This window comes from Manis javanica, chromosome 4 (genome assembly GCF_040802235.1).
Source record: "Manis javanica isolate MJ-LG chromosome 4, MJ_LKY, whole genome shotgun sequence".
Classification (NCBI taxonomy): Eukaryota; Metazoa; Chordata; class Mammalia; order Pholidota; family Manidae; genus Manis; species Manis javanica.
Window position 1 is genome coordinate 8499366 of NC_133159.1, and position 23169 is coordinate 8522534.

The following is a 23169-nucleotide window of genomic DNA, read 5'->3' on the forward strand; positions in this document are numbered from 1 at the left end:
ACATTTTTATTTTGCACCAGGAACCAAAACTATATAGTTAGTCCTGTGTACACACATATTATGTGTATATTACAACTTACATTGATATAAAATATGTGTAGCACATAACTTACAAATAATAAAATATGCAACTTTTTATTGTCAAGTCCTTATAGGCAACTAATTCTAACAGTATGCTTTTTTTGATATTGTGTAGCCTCCCTATGGTTGTAATTGACCATTGAGTGTAGCTTGGACTTGACTATTGGCTGGTATTTTCTTTATGTTAATGAGCAAGAGGAAAGTGCAACAATCAAAAGATGGGTTGAAACTCCACTAGTTTGCCAATCACATGAAGGGCTTTGCTGAATTGGATAATAATTTTCCAATACTGGAAGAATATTTCCCCAATTCTTGCTGATATTCACAATATGAACAGCTACAGTTGACACATTTTTCAAGTTTAATCTACATTATTAAATTTTCTCTGGCACTTGATCAATAAAGCAATTGTCAAGCATTTACTGATTTGTTTGTTATAAATACTCCCACTATGGCAGATTTCAAGCTACCAGTGTATGTCACTGAATGAAAAGTTGGGGAGAGATGAGTGGTAGGTAGTATGTCATTTTATACAGTATTTCCACATTGCAGATACAACAGATGTGAACAACCTGAAAAGCACAAATGGTAAAATGTAGTGAAACAATTAGGAAGCAGTGAGTTTTGAGTACTTGTTATCTTTTTAAAAAATACAATTTATCTCGTGTAATTTAAAATTTAATAATGACTGTGCTTAATAACTGGCTCTCAAAATTCCTAAAAATTTAACAATTGGCTTTCTCCATCCAGAATGAGTGAAAGATATGGGCCATAGGCTTCCAGAAGGCAATTGACCACAAATAGCCACCTGGTAGTGGGGAGGAGGGTGGCTATTTGTATGAAGAAGTACATAAAGTAGAATACAGATAAATAGGCAAGGCAGTATATGGCATATGGTAATAGAATAAAAAGCGGGAGTTACTGCTATTATGATTATTACTAGAGCTAATAATTTCTGAGACTTCATTTCTCATTTCAGAGCTTCAAGTTTCCCATTTTAAAAGGGGGGAGGATAATTATGCTTTTCTTATTGCCCTCAAGCACTCCCTGATTTTTCTCCATTTTGTTCACTGCTCTGCTGTGTAGAATTGTAAATGCTCATTAAGTGCTTGTTTTATACAGAAGGCGCTCAATAAACGCTTGTGAAATGAGAAAAAAAGAATCAGTCCTGTTTCGGTGAATGAAAGCTCCAGCAGGTCGTAAAAACTGCACGCATTCGTGGCGGTCCTGGCGATACGAAGGGAGGTTGTTTCCCGCGAGCCTGGGAGGAGCTGCGCGGGGCGGCCCCCCAGCGGGAGAGAAGGGTTGGACCGCGGGTGGCTGCCCCGCCCCAAGCCCGGCCCCGACCGCGCAAGCTGCCCCTGTTTCCCGGCGGGCCCCCAGGCCGGCGCACAAGATGGCGGCCCGGTAACCCGGCGGAGCCACCCGCGGCTCGGCCTTGGGCTCTAGCGCGAGGCTAGGGTCCCGGGACAGGCTTTGTCCAGGTGACGGGAGGTCGGGCGGTGCCGTCGGGCCCCCTGGGGTGTCAGGCCTGCTCGTGGCTGCCCCGGGGCGCCGCCGCCTCCCCAGCCCTGCCCCGGGGCGGAACCGAAGGAAGGTCAGGTCCGGCGCCTCGCCTTGACCCGGCCCGCCACACTCCGGGACGGTCGCTGTTCTGTGGCTGGTTCACTGTTAACTTTTACTTAAGCACGTGTAGCCTCCATGGCTTCGTCGTCGGGCCCGGGGGAGAAGATTAACATCCAGGCGGGAGAGACGGCCAAGGCCGGGGACAGGGACTTGCTGGGAGACGACTGTCCGGAGCAAGACAGGCACCCCCAGCGCTCTTGGAGGCAGAAGTGCGCCTCCTACGTGCTGGCCCTGCGGCCCTGGAGCTTCAGTGCCTCCCTCACCCCGGTGGCCCTGGGCAGTGCCCTGGCCTACAGATCGCAGGGCGTCCTGGATCCCAGGCTGTTGGTGGGTTGTGCGGTGGCTGTCCTGGCTGTGCACGGGGCTGGCAATTTGGTCAACACTTACTATGACTTTTCCAAGGGCATTGACCACAAAAAGAGTGATGACAGGACCCTGGTGGACCGAATATTGGAGCCCCAGGATGTTGTCCGGTTTGGAGTCTTCCTGTACACTTTGGGCTGTGTCTGTGCCGCTTGCCTCTACTGCTTGTCCACTCTGAAACTGGAGCACTTGGCTCTCATCTACTTTGGAGGCCTGTCTGGCTCCTTTCTCTACACAGGAGGTAAGGATTGGCCTGTTTCCTGTGCTGCCGGTTTTGGTTGCATGTATTGGAAACTGCCGTTTTGCATAGGAGTTACAGAGCAGAGAAGTAGTGTCCAAGGTTCTTTTCTGAATTAGACCATTACCTGAAATCTATAATGTGTGGGTCATGTGGATTTTTTTGAAAAACAGTAGTGAGTATATGAATATGGAAATTTTTTTCTAGCTAGTTAGTTTCCTTTGGTTGGTCCTTCTTATAATGCCACAATCTCAAATTTTAGTGGAATTAAATGTGAAGAGCTCAAAATTTTACAGCTAATTGCTTTCAGCTAATTTGGTGACTCCTTGCAGCAGGCTGATGAAGGTAGTGATGGCAGGTGGTTAAGCCCTATTTATTGAGCACCTATTGTGTGCCATGCACTGTTCTATGTGAATACAGCAGTCACAGATTCTTGCTCTTGTGGAAGTTATTTTATGTACTGTGAGGAGAGACAAAGTAAAAATAGTAAATTTTAATAGGATGACCAATGCCTTGGTTTGCTCAGGACTGAGAGGGTTCCCAGAATATGGGACTTTTGGTCCTGAAATCAGGCAAGTTCCTGGTAAGCCAGGATGACTTGGTACCCCGATCATAGTATTAGAAAATATTAGTACTATGAGGAAAAAAATTAGCAGAGCAAGGAAGGTGGACAGAGCTGACTCAGTTAATAGTCTGATCAGGTAGGCCTCATCAAAAAGGTAATGTGAGCAAAGAGTTCAGAGCTAACCTCAAGGAGGTTAGCTAAGCAAATATCTGGAGGAAGAGCATTCCAAATCTTGGAATGGCAAAAGCCAAAGGCCTTAAGGTAGGAGTAGTCCTGAAAAGTTGGAGGAATAGCACAGAGTCCTGTGTGTGAGTGACAGAGCTGAGTAGAAGGAAGTAAAGTAAGAGAAGTATGTTTGGGGAGGGCAGAGAGGCCCAGAGATTATGTAGGCTTTAATGTTTTAAAAGAATTAACTCTGGCTAAGGTATTGAGAATGGATAGATGGGGTGGGCAAGGACAGAAGCAACAAGCCCAAGGAGGAGGCTGTTGGGTGACCCAGGCAAGAGGTGTTTGATGGCCTGGATCAGGGGGGCAGGTGGAGATGGGAAGTAGTAGTCAGATTCGGAATATATTTTGAAGATAGATGGAGTTTGCTGATGGATGAGATATGAGGCAGGAGTAAACAGAGGAATTAATCAAAACTCAAAGCTTTTGACCTGGGCAAATGCAATACTAGAGTGGATGTTCAAGTTTGAAGATAGGTTTTTGGGAAAAAATTTGGAGATTAAATTTGGACATCTTGAAGTACTAAATCTCCAAGTGGAGGTGTCAAATGGATAGTTGGATACTAGGAGTCTGAGTTCAGGGGAGAGGCCTGAGCTGGAGAAGCAAATATTTGGGAGTCATTGGCACAAAGATGAAGTTGTGCACCTGGGTGAGCTCACCAGAGGGGGGGGTTGTTGATAGATATGTAAGGGGAACCACATCTGAGTCCTGGCACTCTGACATTAAGAGGTGGGGAGGAAAGCAGAACAGGTGCGGGAGACTGTGCTGGAGCATCCAGAGGAGAAAGAGGAAAGCCAAGAGACCATGGTGCCCTGGCAGCCAACCATATAAAGTTCAGTACAGGAATCAGTAGGGTGCTGTAATAACGGGCACAGTGGTGGTGGAGAGGAGGCCCTGTTCTGTGAAGGTGACAAGAAAACTTAAGCTTGAAGGCTGTGGAGTTTCAGCCATGGGGCAGAACTGTGGTCTGATTTGGGTGCCCAGTTCTTCAGGGCTGAAAGAATAGCAAAGGCACATGTCCTGAGGTAGGGGAGAGCTTGGCATCTTCCAGGATCTACAAAAGGCCCATGTGATCTGGAGGGAGAATGAGACAGTTGGAGGAGTAGGCAGGGGCTAGATCGTGCTGGCTTTGCAGGGCCCCTGTCTCCTCTGCTGGTTCCGCCTCACTCCCATGCCAACCTCCAGGCTCAGTCTTTGGGCCTTTTTCCTCTATCTCCATTTACATCCTTGGTGATTTTAGCCAGTTCCATGGACTTACATGCCATCTTTTAAATTGGTGACTCTCAAATTTACACTGCGGGCCCAGATCTCTCCACTTAACTCTAGACTCACATCCAACTTCTTACTCAGCAACTTCTCTTCGAAGTCTTACAGGCACCTCAAGTTTAACATGTCTGAAACCAAACTTATAATCTTACCCCCCAAAGAAACCTTCTCTATCCATAGTTTTCCCATCTCATTCAATGGCAACTTCATCCTTCTAGTTCCTCAGCAAAAACTATGGGCATCACCCTTGACTCTTCTTTCACATCACACATCCAGTCCATCAGCAAATCCTGTTGGCCACTTTCAAATGCATTTGGACTCTGACCACCTCCCACCACTGCCACTGTCATCTCCCTGGATTATTGCATCAGGTTCTTTACTGATCTCTGTGCATTCACCATTGTCCCTTTTAGTGTGTTTCCAAATCAGCAGCCTGGGTAATCTTGTTAAAACCTATGGCAGCTATGTCATTCCTCTCCTCAGAACTCTCTGGGAGCCATTGTCTTGTTCAGAGTGAAGGCCAAGTTCTTAACGATGACCTCAAGGGCATTACATTATCTGCCCACTCTCTCCCCTCACCCCAGCTCTCTGACCACCTGCCCCCTGTCTTTCCTCCTGCTCACTGTGCTCCAGCTGTTTCTAGTTCACAGAAGGCATAGTTCTGCCTCAGGCCCTTTGTCAATGCTGTTTCCTTCCCCTTTCTATCTGTATGATCCACCTACTAACCACCTCCACCCATTTGCTCAAATGTCAGATGTTCAGTGAGGTTTTTCTGTATTATTTAAAATTACAAAATAGTAAAGCTTTTTGCAGCAGCTGGAAAAATAATTAAAATAAAATCACACACACACCCTGTGTTCCCCCTGCAACACTTACCCTATCATTCTTCTCTGCTTCATTTTTCTTCCCAGCACATACTACCTTCTGACATAACTTAAACAGGCACACCTCAGAGATACTGCAGGTTTGGTTCCAGACCACTGAAATAAAGTGAATATCTCAATAAAGTAAGTCAAATGAGTTTTTGGTTTCAGCGCATATAAAAGTTATGTTTTTGCTATCCTGTAATCTAGTAGGTGTGCAACAGCAGGATGTCTAAGAAGAGTACATACCTTAATTAAAGCATGGCTAAAAAATGCTAGCCATCATCGGAGCTTTCAGCAAATCGTAATCCCTGATTACCATGACAAATAGAATAATTATGAAAAAGATTAAAATACTGTGAGATTTACCCAAATGTGACACAGAGACATGAAGTGAGCAAATGCTGTTGGGAAAATGGTGCCAACAGACTTGGTTGCCACAAGGTTGCCACAGACCTTCAATCTGTAAGAAACACAGTATCTGCAGAGTGCAATAAAGCGAAGCACAATAAAATGAGGTCTGCCTGCGAAGTACTTAACTGTTAATTGTCCTCCCCCTTAAACTGTAAGTTCCCTAGGGCTAGAGATTTTAGTCTCTCTCTTTGATGAACCCATGGTACCCAGAATGGTGCCTAGCATATAGTCAGTACTTAACATTCATTGAATGAGCAAACAGGGAGATATCAAAATGTATTAAGCAGAGTAATGACATAATCTGATTTGTGTTTTTTTATCATTGACTTACTGATATATAATTGACATACTGTGAAATGCACATATCTTAAGTATTATAGTTTGACAAATTTTAACAAATGCATACAGCTGTCTAACCCCACACCCGTCGCATGATGCAGAACATTTCTGTCCTTCCCAAAAGCTTCCTTGTACTTACTCCCCATCAAGCCCCACTCCCCGCCCCTATCCAGAGGCGAACATTGTTCTGATTTCTTTCACTTAGCTTCATTTTGCCTGGTCTAGAACATCATATAAATGGAAGCTTTTCAGTATGAACTCTTGTGGCTGCATGATGATGGTTTTGAGATTTCATCATGTTGTCATGTGTTACCAGTAGTTCCTTTTTATTGCTGAATAGTATCTCTTGTGTGGACATACCACAATTTGTTTATCCATTCATCCTGTTCAGTGACAGTTGTATTTTTTCCCATATTTTGGCTGCTATGACTGAACATGAATGTTCAAATCTTTTTGTGGATGGATATTTGTTTTCATTTTTCTTGGGTAAATGCCTAGGAATGGAATTGCTGGGTCATGGGGTAAATGTTTACTTTGTGAGAAGCTGCCAAAGTGTTCTCTAAATTGGTTATATTACGTTTACATTCCCTTCACCATCATGTGAGAGGTTTCCAGTTACTCCACGTCCTTGCCAACATTTTGACTGCAGTTTTAACACATTCACTCTGGCTGCTGCGTGGAGTACTGGCCCAGTATTTCACTCTCCTGCTCATTTAGAAAATGGTGTTGGGAGGGGTGGGAATGCCTAAAAGGAAACTCCCAGGTGGGTCACATCTCTGAATCAGGTGGAGCATAAGAGCCATGTGTCAGGCACTCAGGAAGCAGGGCTTACTCCCAGAGCTCTGTCACTGTCAGATCCCCTCAGCGAGGTTGCCAGACCTTTTTCATCCCTAGAGTGGGTTTGTGGTTGATTGTTTGTGTAAAGCCTGTTTAAAGTGGGGGCTTATCTTTGCAGACACAGGTTTCTGTTCAACTTTGCTCACATCATTTTTTCCCCAGTGATCTAAGGAGATGCTCTTGGGTAATCTAGCCAGAGGTCAAGACTATAGAGATGTTGCTTTTTTTCCGTAGTCAGAGCCCTGAAGTCAGCTTAGAGAGCCGAGAACACACTCAGAGGAATAGTGGGCAGCTGGTGGAGAACCTTGTTAGATGTGTGCTAAGAGTATTCCTGCCCAGCATCTTCCTTGGGCAGGGGTAGTTTCCTAATGGGGTGAGGTCCGCAAGAGACGTCAGTTTGCTAATTTAGAACTGAAACCAATGTTCTGCTTGAGAGAACTTCCTCCTGGAGAGCATGTCCTCAGACAAAGAAATTATTTATCAAAACACTGCTTGGGGAGTACAGAATTAGCTTGCTTTGTGCTGGTGGGTGTCAGGGACCACGCCTGTGATAACACTTCCCTGGGGATGCTTCATTCTGAAGAACCAAAGGTGGTCATTTAGCACCAAAGAGCCCCGACGAAATGAAGGTGTTAGCTAATACTATAATCATCCTGCAATATGTAAATGTACCACATCAACATCTTAAATTTGCACAGTGTTGTATGTCAGTTATCTCTCAGTAACGCTGGGGGACAGGGAACAACCCCAACTACTAGTGTGAAGGTGAACTTGGGCTGAATCTTGTTCTTTGGCTGCCATGGCTTGAGATCCTCTTCAGACCATGACCCCTTACCATTTTAGGCTGGTGAAAATGCAGTTATCACCTATTATTTTTTATTTATTTTCTGGTCCCAAGCTCCGTAGCTTGGTTGGCTCTAGAGGTTTCCCAAGCTTCTGTAGCAGTGTATGTGTGGATCACCTCCCATCCATTCCGTGCTGCTTTGCTCTGAGTGGGACATTTTTCCTGACCTCAGTCCCAGGTGCTTGTCACTGCAGCTCTGTGTCCAGCTCAGCCTTCGTGCTGAGTGTTGGGGAGTGAGCTGTGAACCAAACACAAGGCCTGCCCTCATGGAATGTATGGTTTGTTGGGAAAGAACGAGATTAAGTAACCGGAAGTGTGGTGATTTACGGATGTGGAAACCAAGGTGCCACGGGAGCAGATTGCAGGGAGACCTAATGTGGTCTGGGGGGAGAAGGAAGGCTGCCTTGAGGGATGGTCTTTAAAGTCTTGAAGAGTGAGTAGGAGTCAGCCAGAGAAAGGGGGCACAGGGGCTGTTCTGAGGCCCCGAGGAAGTGAAGGAACTAGGAGCCGAGGAGGAGGGAGCTCAAGGTAAGGCAAGGCAGGGCCCGAGGTGAGCCAGGGTGAGGATCTGCGGCTTTTACTTGTGATGAGGGTTTCCGGGGGCAGTCGGTGGAGAGGGCAAGGTCAGATGAGTGTTTTTAAAGGATCCTTCTGGCTGTGGTGTGATGAGGGAGGTTGGGTGGTGGGGAAGGCTGTTAGAAGAATGGCAGCCACTTAAGAGGGCGTCACAGATTCCAGGCCTAAGATGTCATGGCCGGGTTTTGGGGGTGCAGTAAGTGGGATGGAGAGAACTGGGCAGGGTTGGAAGAAGTGGCCTAGACGGGACTGGAGGTAGACTGGCAGCACATGAGGAGGAGTTAGGGCTGATTTCAAGTTTTGACTTCATGGGAACCAGGCAGGGGAAGCCGCATTGGAACTTTGCTGTCTGAGCTGCTTTATTCATTATGTGGTGAAAGTTTCTTTATGTGGTGTTTGGGACCCCTGAAATTTCACCGTGGTTCACTAGGGGTTTTCAAAACTGGAAGATGCCTGCAGAGGTTGTAGATGCAGAGGTTGTAGAGGAAGGAGGCAGAAAAGGAAGAGATGGAGGTCCTGCGAGGGATTGAGCTGAAGGTGTGACATGGCAGCGAAGTCTTGCAGGCATTGGTGAAGGGGAAAGGAACCAAAGAACTGGATTGTAAGACCACTTTTTGACCTTTCTGGTCTCTTGTGTGGAGTTGTGTGTGTGGTGGGAACCCTCTGCTCTCCGTTTCAGGACAGTGTTGGGGGGACAGCAGGAAACTTGGGTATGACTGACTCAGAGACCTGACTGGGTGCTAAGGATCAGTATTCTCTGCCTGTGTCATGGAGAAGGACTCAGGCTTTGCTCAGGTGGGGAAGGGAATGACTGCCCACTCTCTTAGTCTGAGAATTCACCCCTCCCAGCCAGAAGTGGCCTGCTTTTTGACTGATGAACAGTCCCTCAGTTTCCAGCCCTTAATCTCACACCAACTGTCTGGGTTTTCTGCCTGTAGGAATTGGATTCAAGTACGTGGCTTTGGGAGACCTCGTCATCCTCATCACTTTTGGCCCGCTGGCTGTGATGTTTGCCTATGCTGTCCAGGTGGGGTCCCTGGCGGTCTTCCCACTGGTCTACGCCATCCCCCTTGCCCTTAGCACTGAGGCCATTCTCCACTCCAACAACACCAGAGACATGGAGTCTGACCGGGAGGCCGGCATCGTCACACTCGCCATCCTCATCGGCCCTACCTTCTCCTACATGCTCTACAACACGCTGCTCTTCCTGCCCTACCTGCTCTTCAGCATCCTGGCCACACACTGCAGCATCAGCCTGGCACTGCCCCTGCTCACCATTCCCATGGCCTTTTCCCTGGAGAGACAGTTCCGGAGCCAGACTTTCAACAAACTGCCCCAGAGGACTGCCAAACTCAACCTCCTGCTGGGACTCTTCTACGTCTTTGGTATCATTCTAGCCCCAGTGGGCAGTCTGCCCAGACTCTAAGGGGACCAGCTCCCCTCCACCTGTCCCCGGCTTAGAATGTGCTGAAGGCCAAGAATCTGAGGAGGGAAGGTGATTTGGCAATGAGGGGCCCAAGGATCGCTCATGAACACCCACCTCTTTTAATTACTATGTTCTTAAAGATAGTGTTCTGTTTTTATTTTTGTTTTATGGGGAATCTTGAAACCACTCTGGTCCCAGAAGCTGAATTGGATGCATGGCCCTTGTATTATTTGTAATTTCCACTAGAGGGTGTTGTCAGGTCACTTTGAAGTGGACTCAGACCCTCAGACTTTGTGAAGGAGCCTCCCTGATTGGCCGGCCCCCTGTCCTGAAAGAGCCATAGTAACTGAGCCAAGTGTCCTGATACCTTAGTCTTGCAGGATATCGTAATGATTGGTGCCAGGGCCCAGTGACACGGGCAGCACCAGTCTCTTACTCTGAGCATCTGGGTCCTGAAATACACTTCTTGAGAGAGAGAGAGTCCCTCACTGACAGCCTAAGGTGGCTGGGGGCTTTTTGCCTACATTGTGATTCACACGCTTTTGTCCTTTATCTTTCCTTTCGCTTATTGCCACAGTTGAGGAAAAGTGTCACATCCCTGTGCAAGCCTGGACTGGGAAGGGGAAGACCCCCACCTGAGAAAATCATTCTGCTTTTGGATAGAAATTGGTGGGGTGGCTGTAGTCCCTTTGTAGAATCCACTGGAATGACCAGGACTACTAGCCCTTCCAGTAACTGTCAGCAGCCCTGACGTTGTAGAGGCCCTGCCATCCTCGCAGGTGACTTAAAGGCCAGAAGACTTCTTCCCCGCCCCTATTGCCATTCTGAACACTCCACTGCACCCACTCTCCATTTCTGCTGGGTTCCCATTTCTGTGTGTCCTGTCCATGCAGCCTGACTACTTGGGCAGCGGCTTAGCCTCTGGGTCAGGGGCAGTTGCAACTTAACACGGAGCCACAGTTGAACAGACCAGGAACACCAGCTCCTCCACAAGTGGATAAGCAAATAGCCAACAGTCGTGACTCTGTTCAGCCAGCATGACAGGCCCTGCCAGGGAAGAAACTGTGTCTTCCTTCTTGAAAACAGATGTGCAGTATTGACCCTGCTTCTCCCAAAGGCTTCGGTTGCCTGGTGCAAAGGTAGCATGCACCCAGAATGGCGTAATTCCAATGTTGATTGAAGTTGCTTTTCATTTCATTGTCGGGAAGTATAATTTCTGAACCAGAATTGCTCGGTTGTGTTTGATCCAAGACTGAAATAGATTGAGGTCATCATCATTATACTTTTCTGCTGTGATTATATATAGCTTTTATGATAGGTATTTCAGGATCTTGGCTGCAGAAAGTGACAACGAGTTCTTAATCCTTAAAATCAGGCTTATTATGATTTGGCTCCTTGTGTTAGAATTGGTCAATTTACTTGGGAATGACAACTAGTTCTTAATCCTTAAAATCAGGCTTATTATGAATTTGGCTCCTTGTGTTAGAATTGGTCAGTTTACTTGGGAAAAACATATTTGGAAATTGCAAAAGTTAACGGTGGCTTGTCTGCAGATGCAGAATCCTTGAATAGTGGTCAGAGCCCAGTAACAAGGGAAAGGAAGACAGCCCTTCTCCCCTGCTTTTCTCCCCAGCACCATTTTTGTTTTATGCCAGGCTTGTGGCATTTTGGTGCTCATAGGGGTCCTGTCTTCAAAGGCAAGCTCCTCTGGCTCCTTTTCAGAGGCAGGCTATTCTCACATGGGGCTCACCCCTGAGGCTGAAAGACTGAGAGCTCCCTGCGTCCACGGACCAGACCCACTTTTTGTCGGGGTGTGAGTTAGCCTCTGCACTGTATTCTGGTGGAGATTTTAATGCATATTTTTATATATAAATGTTTCTAAAAGGCCAAATTTGTTGCCAGGTTTTATATTCAGGTCACCATAATTTGTAATACATCCCCTGATTCAATGAAGGTTTTCTTTAGACTTGTTAATAAAAAGAAAATATTTATCAGTGTGGTCCAGCTTCCAGTTTTCCTTTGCTTTCCTCCTACTTTTTGTCTTATCGTCCGATTGTGAACTCTTACTCAGATTTCGGGAGAGCAGCGCAGGGACATTGGGACATTGGGTGGCGTGGGACACCTGATCTTTGGTGATGAGTTTGGATAGGGTCTGACCAGATATGGTGAACCCTGAGGCAAGACAGTAGGGAACCACTTAGAACCAGTACAGATTTGCCAAGAGCATGTCAGGCCAGATTAACCTCATTTCCTTCCGTCTTTTACTACTTTCATTTTTCTTTTTTCTTGATAGTGTCACTGCGCTGATAGATTGAGAGCATGTAGTAGATAGAGTACATTTAGGTTTCAGCTAAGCATTTAACAATATATCCTTATGAACAAAGGAGAGATACGTGGGGATAACAGTCCAGTTAGATGAATTTCTGGGAGACTGAAAAAACTGGGAGAGAGTTGATGGATCAGCGTGTCAATGTCAATGGGGAAGGGAGCATGTGTGAGCCTGCCTTCTGCCCTTTGCCTGGCTGGGTTCAACACCTGTTGGGATTGACTGGAACTAGGTAGCCTAAATCACAGGTTTTGTAAACCTTGGAAGAAGAGCTTAGAAAATGGCTGACCATTTAAGCTCCTCATAAATGAAAATTTTTCTTTGATGGGTCAAAGAAAAAGTTAACATGAATAAATAAAAATATATGTGGGCCTCCCAAATTAACTGTATAGCATCAAAAGGGGGAGATGTATGGAGTGACTTAAAACCATGTCAAAGGAGGCTCACAAGAGGGCTGTCGTAGGGAAAAGAGATTGGCCTTTGTGTGTGTGTGTGTGTGTGTGTGTGTGTGTGTGTGTGTGTACTTCAAAGGGCAAAACTACGAAAAATGGGTAGAAGTTATATGGCTCCAAGTTGAAGCTCTTTAGTCAAGAAGAACTGCCTAGCCGTTAGAGGAATCAGCAAGTGAGATGTTGGAAATGTCCCACTGGGCAGTGGGTTCACTGTGGCCGGAGACGTTCAAGCGGAAGAGTGATGATTCCTTGTCAGGAACACTGAAGGGAAGAGTTGGACATGAGGGACGGGTGGATGAGCAAACCTCAGGGGTCTTCTGATCCTGTGATACACTTGTTCTGTGATTACGGGATTGTTTCTCAGGCCTGCCCCCAGGGGTTGGGAGGACAGTAGAGAAACATGTTGACATTCTTCTCTGTGTTGTCAGACTGTGGTCGGCCCCTTGTAATACGCGCAGCTGTGATCGATACTCCTTTTCTTTTATTAAAGTATCACTGACAGACAGTCTTACGAAGGTTTCATGTGAACAACATTGTGGTTTCAACATTCACCCATATTATCAAGTCCTCACACCCCCCTCCCTTACAGACACTGTCTATCACGTAGTAAGATGTTATAGAGTCATTACTTGTCTTCTCCGTGCTGTACTGCCTTCCCCGTGACCTACCTATGAGTGCAAATTATAGTGCCCCTTAATCCCCTTTCCCTCCCTACCCATCCACCCTCCCCAATCCCTTCCTTTTGGTAACCTCTAGTCCCTTCTTGGAGTCTGTGGATACTCCTTTTTTTTAAAGATGATACACACGCATGTGCACACACACACACACACACATACGCACGCATGCAGTCGATTTCATCCTCTAAAGCCTTTGAAGTGAGGTGGATGACAGCTCCTTTCCTCCGAGCCCTGCGGGCCCCTCTGCTGCTGATGGACTGTCAGCCTCTTTCATTACAGGCCTCAGACTGTGCAGGCTGGTGTAAAAGTGGCACCTGTGGCAGGAACCTGGCGCCTGGGTCTCAGCCAGTCAACACTGGTTATTTGCCCTTCCTGAGATCAGTACAGCGCTCCCAGCATGAGTAACTAAGCCGGGATGCCTGTGATGTAATCCAAGTTGGGTCCCTTTCCCGGAGAGGTGACAAGAGCCAAGTCTGGGCTCTTCAGGAGGGCCTGCAGGCAGTTCCTGAGTGGGAATGGCAACCGCTGCAAGGCACGGGACCTTCAGTGCCCCTGACTCATGATCAGAGAGCGTGGGAACTCTGAGAGGCTCTTGAGGATCTTGAGAAGAACAGTGAGGGCCTTGATCACATGCTCTCAACCAGGTTTTGGGGGTAAAGGGAAGTTGGTCTGGCACTCTACAATGTCATATGTCCAGAGGCAGCCCTCTATGCAGTGTGACTCAGGGGCACCCCCAGTTCACCCTCCTGCACTCCTGCCATGTCCTTGTCCCTTTCTCCCCCCAGCCTGCCTTACAGTTGCCCTGTCAGGTCACAGTGGGTTTAACAGGAAAGGTCATGGCCTGGTGTGTGGGTGTGTTACACATCATTAGTTTGTTAACATGATCACTGTCAATCTCTCCCAGCAGGTGATAGGACTAGAGTATAAGGACTCTATCTGCTTTAGTTACTGTCCTAAGTCAGCATTAGCCCAGTGCTGGGGGCAACAGAGCAGGCACGCAGTCACTGGTGGCTTACTGGCTGCATTACATGGCTGTGTCTGGACCTAGGGCTGAGCAACAGGTGCGTGTGTTTGGACGGCTGCATCGTATCTGCTGCTGACCCTGAGCAGTAAGGACAGGTGTGTTCTACTTGGGGTGCAGACTGGAGGGAAATACAGCAGTAACTCTTAAGATCTTTTAAGGTCCAGCTTGTCTCTTTGGTACATGGAAGCCTCTAAATAAAAGTGTTTGCTGAAAGACTGAGTGAATGACAGTAACAAAGCTATCATTATGTTCCAGGCACTGTGCTAAAAGCTTAAATATATTCTTTTAATACTCATCACAACCCCATGGATGGAGTATTCAGGTCTCTTTTTCATTAGGAAACTGAAGTTTAGGGAGATTATTAAGTTTGCCCAGGGTTACCCAGCTAGCAAATGATGGAACCACGATTCACACCTTGGACTATTTCACTGCAACGTCTGCCCCCGCAACTCTGTCTTTGTGTGTCGTGCAACACCTGGTACACTGGACTTAATCTATTAGTCTGTCCTGAATAGAGGGTGGTAAGGAAAGGGGAAACAAGGCTGATGGTGGGGGGATGCCTTTGAAGGGGGCTTCAGAAGCATCAACACAGCCTTCACAAGAACATGGCCCCCAAATACTCCTGGAGTTGTTTCCAAGAGTGTGTGGTGATTGGGCCAGCTGTAGGCCCACAGAGGGGCCCAGAACCCTGGGAGAGGGTCTGTATGCCAGTGCCACCGAGCTGGTACCCATCATAGCAGGATAACCACCTCTGTACTGGTGGTGCTCCAGTGTGAGAAGCAGAGAGCCTCAGACCTGGCAAAAGAGTCAAGCAGTTGGAGGGAGGAAGTGCCCTGGGCTGAGCCTCAGCACTGGCCTGCTGCCCTCTGGTCTTGGAGCAGCTCCCCAGGCCCTTTGCCCTGTATCTTCCAGTGCCCCAGGAGGTCAGTTCTAAGGGGATGACTATTAAGCCCACTTGTCTAACCTGCTCTGACTGGCTGGACTAAGGTTTCAGGTCAAAGTGTGCCCATTTTTGAATAGGGAGGGTGGCTACTGCCCACCTACCGTGACACGGGAAGGTCTATCCTCAGGTTAAAGGTCTACCCCTATCCCCATCTGCCTATGTCTGTTTTCTCTGTTTCTTGCAGTTGTCACCCAGCCACTGAAGCGGAGGGCCCGCATGAGGAATGTGGGTGGCCCTGTTTCCTGAGAATGTGGCCACAAAGGTGGAGGCAGAAGACAGAGAGAGCCCTTTCCCACTGTCAGGGGGAGCAGCACCTGAGCTGAGAGGTACATGGTGTCTGGCACACAGATGACGCACTCTTTGGATTCAGTGCAAAGAGGCTGATGCATGTCAACCACAGCATAAACCCCAACAGCCATGGTGCATTAAGGGTAGAGATGGGGGTGCTGGGTGGAGCTAACCATGAAGAGGTGGCTTCCAGGAAGAGGTGACTGTGAGGGTGATTGTTTCCTAGGAAGCAGAGGTGCTGGGAGACACCTGTCCCCAGTTCTCTTGATTGCTGCCTGAGAGTGTGGGGAAGTCTTGCCTTAACCTCTCTGCTGACACAGCCAGACAACTGCAGCATTGAGGCAGGTATGCTGAGGGCCATCGCACCACTGCCAAGGTTGAAGCCTGAAGAATGAAAAACCCTGACACCTTCTTGCTGAGAAACAAGCAGGAGGGGATGGTGGGGCATTTAATCAGCCAAGGCTGCCAATACCTAATCAAGATGAATGGCCTTGAGAGATGAGGCCCAGGGAAAGCATCAAGTTAGGGGATGGGAAGACTGCCTCAGCTCTGGGCCACCCTGAGGCTGGGAAATGCCAGGCAAAGAGGGTCCAGATAAAGGGAAGATGCTGTGGGGGGTCAGAGGTCACCACCGTCACCAACTAGGGCCTTCCAGCTGGCGCACTTCCCCACCCACAGGGACCTTTACTGAGAACCTGGTCTGGGCCAGCTCTGTCTCAGAGTCCAGATAAATGAGGCATGCCCCTGCCCTATAAGAACTCATAGTGAGCTGGTGGAGAACACACATGCATAAATTATTCTGATGCCATCCCAGTGTCATAATAGAGGTTCAAAGGGCTGTGGGAGAATGAGGGTGGCTGAAATTAATTTCCCCATTGTGCCAGACCCTGATGGATTTCACTGCTTATGAGAAAAGCCTCTTTCACCATCATCTTCTGGCCTCTGATTCTCTCTGACATGATCTGCAGATGGGAGCTGCAAGGCAGGTCAATCATTCACAATTAGTTGAGCAAGTGTTATGTTACAGCCCATGGTTAGGCTGTGTGTGGGTGATTTCCTGGGAGGTTCTGCTTTGATGTCCACACGGTTTTATGAGGAAACCAAGGGGTGATTATTTTGAAGCCTTTCTCTCATGGAGAGCCACGCCTGGTTGTGTGAGATTGAAACCCCAGTGGGGTGATTATGGGAAACTTGCGATACTTTCCCATACCACAGCTGTCAGGTTCTGGCCTTGGGGCTACAGACTGTGAAGATAGCTTCCCACTGGAGTGTGTCTAGCCCCAGGAGCCTAGCCATTGATCAGGTGCTAAGAGACTATTGGATGGAGAGACAGACGGCCTGGCACGCGGTTGTGAGTGGTCTGTCATTCAGAGAGGCTTCAAGAATCTAGGTTAAAGGAATTTTAAGGGGGTCCTATTCCCCAAATGTGCCATGGGGAGAGGTAAATTCAGCTCCTTGGGTTCCTGTCCAAGTTCAACAAGGGAAGGACATCCAGAAAATATCTTAAGTCTGTTTTGCCAGTGTTGTCATCATATTAAAAATATTTTCTATGGACATACAGTGGGGAAATGATGGCCTCTTCGACAAGTGGTGTTGGCAAAACTGGACAGCTACATGCAAGAGAATGAAACTGGATTATAGTCAGACCCCAAACACAAAAGTAAACTCCAAATGGATCAAAGACCTGAATGTAAGTCACGAAATCATAAAGCTCTTAGAAGACAACATAGGCAAAAATCTCCTGAATATAAGCATGAGCAACTTCTTCCTGCATCTCCTCAAGAAAGGGAAACAAAAGCAGAAATGAACACATGGAACTACATCAAACTAAAAAGCTTCTGTACAGCAAAGGACACCATCAACAGAACAAAAAGGCACCCTGCAGTATGGGAGAATGTATTTGTAAATGACATATCTGACAAGGGGCTAACATCCAAAATATATAAAGAACTTACACGCCTCAACACCCAAAAAGCAAATAACCTGATTAAAAAATGGGCAGAGGATATGAAGAGACATTTCTCCAAAGAAAAATCCAGATGGCCAACAGACACATGAAAAGATGCTCCACATCACTAATCATCAGGGAAATGCAAGTTAAAACCACAATGAGACATCACCTCACACCAGTAAGGATGGCCAGCATCAAAAAGACTAAGAACAACAAATGCTGGTGAGGATGCGGAGAAAGGGGAACCCTCCTACACTGCTGGTGGGAATGTAAGCTAGTTCAACCATTGTGGAAAGCAGTATGGAGGTGTCTCAAAACACTAAAAATAGAAATACCATTTGACCCAGGAATTCCACTCCTTGGAATTTACCCAAAGAAAACTTAACTTCTCAGATTCAAAAAGACATATGCACCCCTATGTTTATTGCAGCACTTTTTACAATAGCCAAGATGTGGAAGCAACCTAAGTGTCCATCAGTAGATGAATGGATAAAGAAGATGTGGTACATATACACAATGGAATATTATTCAGCCATAAGAAAGAAACAAACCCTACTTATGCTCAGTGAAATAAGCCAGGCAGAGAAAGACAAGTACCAAATGATTTCCCTCATTGTGGAGTATAACAATGAAGCAAAACTGAAGGACCAAAACAGCAGCAGACTCACAGACTTGAAGAAGGGACTAGCGGTTACCAAAGGGGAGGGGTGAGGGAGGGCAGATGGGGAGGGAGGGAGAAGGGGATTGAGGGGTATTATGATTGGCACACATGGTGTGGGGGAGATCATGGGGAAGACAGTGTAGCACAGAGAAGATAAGTAGTGACTCTGTGACATCTTACTACACTGATGGACAGTGACTGCAATGGGGTATGGGGGGGGACTCGATAATATGGGTGAATATAGTAACCACATCGTTTTTCATGTGAAACCTTCATAAAAGTATATATCAGTAATACTTAATAAAAAAATATTTGCCCCCGTGCGTGTGTGCATGTGTATGTGTGCACTTGTGTACACGAGGGGACACCTACCCCCTGGCACCAACAGGGCAGTTATTATTCTGGGTATTCAGAAAGAGCCAAAAATTAATGGAACCTAATGCAATGAGCGACACCTTGTAAAACAATCTCAATTACCAGATAACCAATCTCTGCGCAATTCCAGAGAGGATAAAGACACCACAGGGGCTGTGAGCAAATGATAGCCCAGAGCCGCTGGCAGAGGCAGGGAGATGGAGCCCTTCGTTATCTTGTCAGCTCAGAACAGAGGTTGGGCACAGGGGCGGGCTGCTCCGCTGAGAAGAGCCATTCTTTTTCCAAGAAGGGACAGTGAGGAGATGGTGAAGAGCAAAGATAACCGAATTAGTCAAGTGGGGAAGAGTGCTGTGCAGTCTGCGCCCTGGGCCATCGTGACTGCAGCTGTCCCGGTTCTGCTTGGGACCTGCGACGCCCGCCTCCCCAGGAGGGGCCCCATGTCATGGCAGAGGCCAGTCCCTGCCCTGGAAACCCGCTGCTGCCCTGGCTAGTCTGTGACACTCCCTCTTGGGCCCCTCTCGGCGGGTCTGTTGAACGGCCTGGGTGGCAGTTCCTGGGGGTGGCCGGGCCTGCTGCCAGGAGGGTGTCCTGAGTTCACATCCTGGTTCTGTCCTGAGATGGAGACGTGGAGAGAGCGGTGAGAGTGGCAGCAGCCAGCCCACACCACCCGTGTCCACGGTCAGGTAAAAGTCTCTGTTCCCTAGGTCTGGCAGCAACAGGGGCCACCAAGCCCTTCTCCAGGCATCTCCGAGCCTGGCCTGCCTGTGGCCCTGAGAGGGGCGAGCTGGGCTTGTCTCACCAGTTGAGTGTTTTGGGGACTAGCTCAAGATCACATGCCATGAAACAGCAGCTCCTCGGCCCAGGTCAGCTCTCCTCTAACCCTACATGAAGCACTCACTTAAAGAGCTTTTGCATTTTCAGCACTTCTCCTTTCATTTGAAGGGGGGGAGCATGATGAGTTGTTTTGTTTTTTAAATAAATCTCGCTTTCAATTTAAATCTCTTTTAAAATGTTGAAAGAACCACAGCTGCCTCTCTCTTTGTCTTCCCCTCCTGCGTCCTCTCATTTCCCTCCCTGACCCTGTTCCAGCTCCCTTGGCTCCCCCTGCCCATGGCTGGCTCTTGAGCTGGTTACTCTGGGTACTGGAGGAGACACAGATGAGTAGGGTTGGGGCCCATGAGAGAGGGGCTCCGGGTTCCCAGTGTGTGAGAAGGGGACGGCTGATGCCATTCGGAGGTCGTCTGAGCCACCCCTTTGATCTAGAGCTGAAGTGCACCTCCTGCACATTTGGTAGACATCACCTTTGGAGGTGAGCCTCCTCAGACAGTAGTGCCTAAAGAAACCCACACTGCAGCGTCTCACCACACTTGTTCTTCCTCTGATCTGAATTAGGCTCACATATATGTGTTACCACCTTTGCGACCCATAGCAATTCTGTGGTGGAGTCATGATGGTTTTCATCTTATAGACTAGGAAATTGAGGCTCCTGCAACAAGATTAAGGTCCTTGCTCTCAATGTCCCCAGGCAGATACAGTCAGCCACCCGAGGTTGCAGAGCCAGAGGCCAAGCTGGGGTGAGGAGCCGGGTCCTCAAACTCCTGAGCCAGTGCTGTTTGCACCACACTCCGTGGCGTGGGCCAGCTTCCGCACCTCGGCCCCAGCCTAGAGAAGGCAGGGCTGAGTTGGGAGGGCTTGTGGCTTCCAGGTTCCTCCTGAAACGGGGGCCCGCCCACAACACAAATAAAAAGCAAGCAGAGAGGCAGGCTTGACCCTGCAGAGCACAGCGAGCACCCCGCCTCCCCCCGCAAACCTGGTGAGGATGAAGCAAGCTGGGAGCCGCTGACTGGAAGATAAGCTCTCTGAGAAATGATTGAGTGCCAGTTGCTTCAGCAGCTGCAGAGCTGCATCTGGGCCCCAGTGCTGACGTGGGCTCCACCCCCAGATCCGCACTGTCACCGGCTTGTTGGAAAAACAGATGTTATTGTCCTCTGTTCCTGTCCCTTTGTCCCTAATAGGCACTTAAGTGCAGGAGGGGGAACGGAGAGACAGAGACAGAATTGTGTTTCTATTTCAGGCTCTTTCCGGAATCTTGCACTTCTGTGGACTTGGGATTTGGGACAGGATGGGTGCAGGGAAGGACCTGTACCCTGTCCTGAGCGTTCTCTGGCCAGCCTTGGGGTGGAGCTGCCCCACTGGCCCTTTGTCCAGGCCAGTGGGCCCTGAGGACTGGGTCTGGAAGGAGGTGCCTTTCTTCTCTCCTAGGTTCACCATCTGTACTGGACACAAGGCTGATGTTAGAGGAAGGGATGATGGGGCCTGTGGCCTTCTGCCTTGATGCCCAGAACTTGGAAGGTTAGGTAAGGTCAAAGGGCAATGAGATCAAGTTCTTAAATTCTCTTCTTGTTTGGAATTCATTCATTCATTCATCCAACAGCCTGCTGCTGAGCACATTGTTAAAGGTTTCGCCCAACACCTGACAGCAGCATGCTGGTTTGCAGGTAAAAACTTTTCCTGGGAAGAACAGCACATCCTTTGCCGTCAGGTCACCATGGCTGTGATTTAGTGGGAGCTCAGACACTCTCCTGTGCTACATCGCTCGACCTGCCCCCGGTGCCTTGGACTCCACTGTCACTCAGTCCTTTGAGTGAAGGCATTATATTTCCCAAAGGTCTTGCCTAAAATACGAGCACATAACTGAGGAGGGTTCAGAGGGAAAAAGAAAAATCTGCCCATCACCATGGAGAACAGAGGATGGGGCCCAAATGAATGCTATACAAGAATGGGAAAATTTTGATGGTAGACGGATGAGAAGAGAAACTCCAGTCCATGGGCTGTGCCTTGGGAGGGAGAGGCTGAGGGGCTATCAAAGAAGTAGGAGTTTAGGGACAGCAGTTCTGAGAGAGACCTGGTTCCACACCTCACTGGTTGTCCCATTCTGCTTTGAAATCTGCAGTGTGAGACCAAAGGACTATCCCAGCCTTTCTGCCCCTGGCTGGTGTTGGTGGGGAGGGTGCTTTTTATGGTTTGCTGACCCCCAGACCCTCACACCTCAGAGGTGGGGCCACCTCTCCTCCCAGGTGCCTCAACCATAACTCAGTAGCCCACTGAGTATAGCCATAAGGAGCCATAAGGAGCAGAGCTGGGGTGGGCACAGACGCCCCAGTATCTTATCCATCTCCCACGCCCCTGCTGCCTTACCGAGCCACACACTCCCTGTGCCTGTCTCATCCCCCTGCTGGGGCTGAGGGGCTGACTGCAGGTGAGATCAGGTCCCCAGCCAGTGGCTTCCCAGGGGCAGGGAGTGCCCTGATCCACACAGACCACTTTGATGAAAGAAGAGAGGACCTGATTGCTGGGTGGGGGCGGGGAAGACCCTGTTCTGCCATCCCCCCTTTACCTGACGGGTATCAGGGACCCAATTAACTGGGGAGGTGCCCACCAGGCAGAGATGCTCTTCCCAACCTCTTGCTACTTAATATTCAGAACGTATTTCAGCTCCCTGTAGCAAAATGTCTAAGAAGTCACATAATTGAAGCACATTACGATTCATCTGAATTGGTTTCCATAAAGACTGTTATTGTCCAGTGATGATTCTAGGTGAGTGCACAGAGCCTCCTCCCCCTGTGGCCCACCCACTCTATCCTGCCCCAGGAAGCTCTCCAGAAGGGTCTGTGAATGTTTCCTGATGTCCTCCCACCCCTCGTCCTGCCACCTCTCCTGCCTTCCTCGCCAGCAGTAATACACCACCCAACAGCTTGCCCCGCACTCCCAGGTGACAAGGGGCTGGATGAGAAACATCGTCCAGGAGAAAATGGAAGAAGGAAACTGGCCAGAGCCCCCCAAAGACTTGCTTACCTCTGGTGGCTCTTTCTTGCCCCCTCCATTCCTCTGCCCCTCCCCCCACTCTCCACCCCTGCTCCCATGCCTGGATCTGGTTTGACAAAAGAGGTGCTTTCTGGAATAAAGGGCTTTGCCCCAGAGAGGAGCCCTGAGAAGTTGGAAGCCCAACTCCTTGCCCCCAAGCAGGAACTCTTGATCTAACAGCCCTGAAGGCAGTGATGCTGCACTGTCATCCCCTATGTCTGGGACCTGGGCTGGGCAGATGGGCCTCCTTAAAGCATGTTCCCTGTGAATGTACAACCTTTAAAAACTAATCTACATTGCAGGCGTCAGGAGAATGGTTGTCCTTTGGGGGAGAGATTGGAGGGGGCTTCATAGCACAGATTAAACAGGTACATTTGCTTGAGAAGATTCATTGAACTCTACATTTACAACCTGTGCACTCATACGAATGTATGTTAATTATACCTCAATGAAATGTTTACCCCCAAAGCCCTTTGTCAAGTAGAGATTGTTAATACTACCGTAATTATTTCATTGCAATAAATAATCTCTGTTAGGGTGGGATGGCACAGATAGTTGAAAGCAAGGGATAATCCATAATTGTTTTTGACTTGGACTTGGAATGAGTGCATTAACACAACAGCACTTGTTTGCAGAAGATTTACTCTGAAAGTGTATATGCTTTTGCTAATATTAAAATTAATTGTCAGCTTCTAAATGCATACTACTCAGCCCCAGTGGGGGGGTTGCAAGTGAGATGATCTGGAAGTATTTCCAGTGGGAGGGAACTAGGGCGGGATTAAGAATTTGACATAGATCATCTCATTCCACCTCCTGTCCCTTTGCTCAGTGTTGGATGTGGTCACTGTTCAGGCCCCTGGAATGCACATTTCTCTCCTACTTTGATGGGTAGCAAATCCAGGCCTTGAATGCCAACCACTTCCTCTTGGTGTGAAAGAGCACTGA

At 48.2% G+C, this 23169-nt stretch overlaps 1 protein-coding gene across 1 annotated transcript; it reads left to right on the forward strand.

Moving 5' to 3' along the window:
• Nucleotides 1-1455: 1455 nt before the first annotated feature.
• On the forward strand, nt 1456-11662 carry UBIAD1 (UbiA prenyltransferase domain containing 1). The gene is made up of 2 exons (XM_017663818.3): nt 1456-2311; nt 9176-11662. The coding sequence occupies exons 1-2, from the start codon at nt 1783-1785 to the stop codon at nt 9661-9663; spliced, it is 1017 nt and encodes a 338-aa protein (XP_017519307.1). The 5' UTR covers nt 1456-1782; the 3' UTR covers nt 9664-11662.
• Nucleotides 11663-23169: the final 11507 nt, after the last annotated feature.